This window comes from Theobroma cacao, chromosome 4 (genome assembly GCF_053813885.1).
Source record: "Theobroma cacao isolate CCN51 chromosome 4, ASM5381388v1, whole genome shotgun sequence".
Lineage (NCBI taxonomy): Eukaryota > Viridiplantae > Streptophyta > Magnoliopsida > Malvales > Malvaceae > Theobroma > Theobroma cacao.
This window is the reverse complement of record NC_142642.1, coordinates 2,588,600-2,594,599: the sequence shown is the minus strand read 5'-3', so window position 1 is coordinate 2,594,599 and position 6,000 is coordinate 2,588,600. Positions and strand designations below refer to the sequence as shown.

The 6,000-nt window shown below is 29.6% G+C and overlaps 1 protein-coding gene across 1 annotated transcript; it reads left to right on the top strand.

Annotated features, from left to right (window-relative positions):
- Positions 1-1,980: 1,980 nt before the first annotated feature.
- Positions 1,981-3,865, top strand: LOC18601047 (putative WRKY transcription factor 75). Its single transcript, XM_007031853.3, has 2 exons — positions 1,981-2,520; positions 3,379-3,865. Exons 1-2 carry the CDS (start codon positions 2,165-2,167, stop codon positions 3,554-3,556), a joined length of 534 nt encoding a protein of 177 aa, XP_007031915.1. The 5' UTR covers positions 1,981-2,164; the 3' UTR covers positions 3,557-3,865.
- The last annotated feature ends 2,135 nt before the right edge of the window (positions 3,866-6,000 follow it).

Genomic DNA, 6,000 nt, shown 5'->3' with positions numbered 1-6,000 from the left:
AAATAGATCAACTGTCTCTTTTCTTTTCCTTGGCTATTCAAGTGCATTCTTAGACAGATTAATTTCTTGATGAAAATATTGAGAATTAGTTTTTCATCCATATTCCCCATGAAGCAAACTACCTTGAGGATTGCCTAGCCAAGGTTGTGGTTAATCATACTTCTTATTGCATTCAAGTTTTTGGTTACTTGTTGTGTTTTCGAATTCTTCTTCTGGTGTTATTCTCCTCTTTTGTTTGTGGTTTTATTCTATTCTTGATTGTTTTTGTTGTGTCCTTTGTGCTTTAGGATTACCTTGTAGTCTGATGTACCTTTGATTAAGGCTTGGAGTTTCTCCTTTTTTGTTAGGACTCTCCCCTTCCTTTTTTTTAAAAAAAATTATGCTATTCAAAACAAATATAAATTAATAATCTTTATATACATTAAAAGTATATATATACATGACTCAATTAAGAGATCTCTGTAAAATATGACTTCAATGTTACTTGTTTTTCTTGAAATTGATATCTCTTTAGACCTCATCTTTAACTTTTCTTAGTGTATTATCTTTTCATTAGTCATTATTGATTTCTTTACACTTTTGAGATGAGAAACTATTGTGTTTAGTTTTACTGTTTATAATACTGTACATTCTTTTTATAGATGTTTTTGTTTGACTTAATGTTCATGAAGTATATTAATTAAGTATACATCGAATGTAATTTTAGTTTGTTTCAAAAATGGATAGATATATGACTTCTATTTAATAAGACTAATTACAATCGTGAACTTGTTTTAGTTAAATAAACACATAAAATAATGATAATTTGTAATTCAATAATTAGGTAATATTTGTATAATCACAAATACACAATACATGTATTAAGTTCAATATTTTGGAAAAAAAATAAAAAATACCTTGATAAATTAATTTTTTATTAATTCATATATAAATTAATAAATTATTAATTTATCAATTAAATAATATCTCAATTAATTAATAAATTTTCATGGTCCCAAGCTTATTAATTTATAAAGGTTTTACTGTATATTTTAGTAAGGATTTTAATATCAATAAGAAGATAAATAAAAATTAGTTAATATTTCAATTTAATAAAAATATTAATTAAAGTTAAAATACTTAATTGAATAAATTATAAAAAAATATACATATAGTTTATTATTTATAGTTAAATAATAAACTATTTTTAAAATTTTAAAATGAATATTCAATCTTAAATCAATTAATAATAGATAAAGAATTCTCTATTATATTTATATACTCAAAGTAGCTCAAACTTGATTGATGTGAGATGTCTTTTTTTTACCATTCTAATATTTGCTTTATGTATAAAGAACACAAACTTATTACATAGTATGAATTGTAGAAGAGGGCTCTCAGATCAACGAATGGAGACAACACTTACTCTAATATTATGTTGATTAAGTTTTAAAATATATAAACACTCAACTTAAAATCAATTGACAATAGCGAGAGAAACCATCCATGCATTAATAAGCACATGGTACTGCAACTTGACTGTAGGAGATGTAGCTGTTGGCATTAATTTGATGATGCTTCGTGGAAACTGAGAAGGAGGCGCAGTCACAACTGCACTAAAACAACATGGCACCCACCACACAAAAAACATGAATATAATATAAGAGAAAAAAAATTCAATGTACTGAATATGTAATAAAGAAAATTCTTTTGAAACACGTGTGAAATGAGATCAGTCCAAAAGGAGACTGCTGTTAGTCTACAATATCCAACAATGAGAAGCAATTTCCCTTGGCAAAGAAATATATATATATATATATATATATATATATATATATATATATATATATTCTTTTATTTATTTTGCTAAAATGAAATGTCTTTGTCCTAATGATGAAGCCGCCCCTAATTTTCCACCTTACTTTTTTCCTGATCAAATCCGCTGATGAAGCTAATTTTCCATAAATTGGAAAAATTTTCGTGCCGTCTACGACACCTTTAACACTATAAATATGGGATTGTATTTTTCTGCTGCTTTTGCTCTGCATACATCTCAGTTGAATGAATTTGTGTAGCTTTTTGGCCAACAAGCCGCCTCTTCTTTTGCAGTAGACTTTCTCTCATCCTTCTTCTTCTTCTTCTTCTTCTTCTTCTTCTTCTTTATAAGCACTGGCTTTGATTCCACATGGAGAACTATCAAATGTTCTTTCCTATCTCCTCGTCAGCAGCATCAGCTTACCCTTTTCCAACAAACATGGCACCTAGTTCACAAGTTTTTAACAATTTCCATGGCAACAGCTCGAATGGGTTCTTGGGTTTGAAGACAGAGAGCTTCATCCAGAAACCAGAAGTTAAAGAACTTGTCCAGAATGGGAGTTTTGTTGGTTCTGAAACTGAGGTAAAATTAGGTAAAAAGAAGGAAAAGAAGATTAGGAAGCCTAGATATGCTTTTCAAACAAGGAGTCAGGTTGATATACTTGATGATGGATATCGATGGAGGAAATATGGCCAAAAAGCTGTTAAGAACAACAAATTTCCTAGGTTTGTAATTTTGACTCCAAAAACTTTTTCTTTCTTTTCTACCGTTGCTTTTCCCCTTATTCCCTGGGTGATAATCTTCACTATCTTTTCAATCATGCATGCCCCACCATTATCATCCATATCATTTTCCTTTCACTGTAAAAGTATGATAGGTATATCCCACTTAATTTTACCTAGCTGAGAAGATAAGAGTTAGTGCCATTTGTTCCTTTCAGACTTGAGTTTGTGGATGTCAAACTATTTCCAATATGCATGCACACTACCCCTTGCATGGTTACCAAAGATAAAATATTCCATGAATCATAAGTTTCTACAATTATTTTGACTAGGGTTTTTTTTTTCCTCTATACATCTCACAATAATTCTCCTTAACAGATCAGAAGAATTCATATATACCCATGAAATATCAGACATCGTATGCACTAGTTAAAAGTTAATACTCCAAAAATTCTGTGTTTGAATGGGAATAATCGTGGGAGAAGGTTAGTCCAAACTCTAGAGCCTCCATGAACACAGCATTGCTTTTCATTAATAGTCAAATGTGTCTTTAGGATCATTCAGAGCATAAAAAAGGTACATACCATGAATCAGCATCTCTTGATGATTTCATACCATGGAAAGCATCATTTTCTAATCAGCATCGGTTTTTTCAACTTGATCCTAGCTTAATTCTCCTCTTTTTGGTTAATTAAAAGAAAAAGGAATGAATAATTGAGCTACAAACACTTGTAAATTTCGCATCATCAGCCCCTATTCATATAGCCTGTTCCTTGAACTATATTTTGTGTTCCAAATTCTGATTTTTGAATCAATGCATAGTTTGAGCTAGTGAATAACACTATGATTTTCCATGTTCAGGAGCTACTACCGATGCACACATCAAGGATGCAATGTAAAGAAGCAAGTTCAACGTCTAACCAAAGATGAAAGTGTTGTGGTGACCACATACGAAGGGATGCACACTCATCCCATAGAGAAGTCAACAGACAATTTTGAACATATCTTGAGTCAGATGCAAATCTACACACCCTTTTGAAAGAATCCCATCATCATGCATATATAGCTAGATGAAAAAAATGTTGTATGCCTTTGTCCTGGCTTTACTCCTTTCCTTATGAAATAAAAGTTGTAACTTTAGGAATGTTAATTTGTTCTTTGGTTTTTCGTTTTTTCTTTTCTTATACTTAAGCTAGGAAATCAAAAGGGGAGGTAAATTCAAACTCAAAACCTTATTTTTGAAGGAAATGGTCGGACATTTAGACAAATGTGTATTTGAAATGTTAAAGAATAGTTAATCATTGTCCTTTCAGGCAATGTAATTTATTTATCTTTTTCCATTCTCAAATTTGAGTAGGTTTCAATCTAGAGAAGAATTAATTACATCCCAAATGTTTACAAATAAATCTGTTGCTGAGTTCATTAATTTATATGCTACAACATTTTTAAAGTTTCCTGTATATATATTAGTTTTACTCTTAACATATCTTGATTCTAATTACTACCTGGAAAAAAAATTCAGCCATATATTGTGTACTGAAGAAGAGAATTGTTGGAGAGATAAGCCAAATCTTGAGCCATATAGTTCTTCCCAAAAGTTCATATATGCATGTTAAACACCACTTGAATCCAAAAACTTAAGTTTATGAGTTCTTGGATCTTTCATGTATATTTATCATGTTATCTTTACATCTCACTTATGAGTAATGTGGGATATTACATTCACATATGAATCTCAATAAGAATAAATTTTACTCCATCCGTCTTATAATTAGTGTCTGAATTTGACTTTTTTGGGTCAAAGTTTTTCAAGTTTAACCATTATTTATTTATAAACCATCATTAATTAAAATTTGAAATAAATACTATTAAAAAATTTAAATAAAAATTTTTCAAATATATATAATAAAAGTTTGCTGAATCAAATATTTAAATAACTAAGATCAAAATTGAAAAAATTTTGATTAAAAAAATCAAATTAAAATAATATTTTTGAAATGGAGGGAATATTTGTTTAATTCTTGGTAAATAACTTTATATGATAATCGATAACTGATGATAAGTGAATGATAATATAGTTAAATTAGGTCGATATATTGAAAAATGAAAATGGCCTTAATAGTTTGCTAAGGGTGGTCATTTTGGATGTGATCATATATCTTTTATAATATTTAAGAGTGCACATGCAAAGATTTTTATTTTAAACCTCGTGACCGATGTCTCAAATATGTCTTTTCACTATATTTAAGAAATGATCTTAAATTGCATTCAAATATTTAATTTAATAATTAGTGCGCATATTCTATGTTCAAAAAATTAGTTCAATCTTTCTTCCTCAAATGAAATAAAGAAAAAGAAAAGATGATAAATTTTTGTTGCTAATATAAATATATGATGGTCATTTGGTGATTAATGTTGATGTTTAGTAAAAAATAAAATATCTCAAAGGAAGAGAATTAGAAAAATCTTGTTCAGTTTTATAACGAAACATAAAGAGATTTTTTATAGAAATAACTCATCCTGAACCTACTTGTAATGTAAGTAAATTAAATAAGTAAGTATTCTAATCTTAAACGTTCTTAAAGTGCAAGTAAAGTAAATAATAAAAGTAAATGTCATAAAAACTATTCTTTGGAGTGCAAGTAAAGTAAATGATATAAAAGTAAATATCTTAAAAACTAGGCTTACTTGTTATGTGAGCAAAACAATCAACAACTAAATAAAACTTAAATATGAAAAGCATTCTAATTGCCATAAAATGCTGTACTTGGCTAGTACATTTTTTAGCAACTATTGAACACCCTTCATGCGGGTTGTCTTATGCATGCGAGCTACTGGTGCACGTTTGTTTGTGCAAGCCTTGTGCATACAATTCTCTTATGTGTGGCCAATATCCTAAATCAATTTTCTTTTACTCACCTTAAGTTGGAGCATGAAGATTGGAAATGCCCAACTTACCCAACAAAACTTGGAACTGTTTCTAACGAAGTGCTTTGGTGAATATGTCTGCCAATTCATACTAACATGAAGATGATCGGGATAATAAAATTTTTGAGATATCCAAGGATTCGTAAAAAGGCATCAAAGTGTGGTTGTCTTAGCTTGTGCATAAATTGACTTAGGATGTGTAACTAGTATCTAAACACGTTATCATGAGATAACGTAATCTTCCAATGAGACGTTTATACTGTTCGAGATATCACAAAGTTGTCCTAAATCAAGATCAAGTTTATGTTGTTGATCCATGGATGAGGAAGTCGGTTTACGACTCGGTGCTCCTTTTATTTAGCAAAGCCTTGAGGAATCTTCATGTAGATTTCCTCTTCAAGATCACCATGCAAAAAAAAAAAAACATTGTTGATATCTAATTGATGGAGTTCTCAATTGCGCACTAAAGGAACAACAAAAAGGCATTGCACTATAACCAATTTCGCCACTAGGGGGTGTCTTTCTCGTATAAGGCCTTCAAATGTGTTGGTCTCT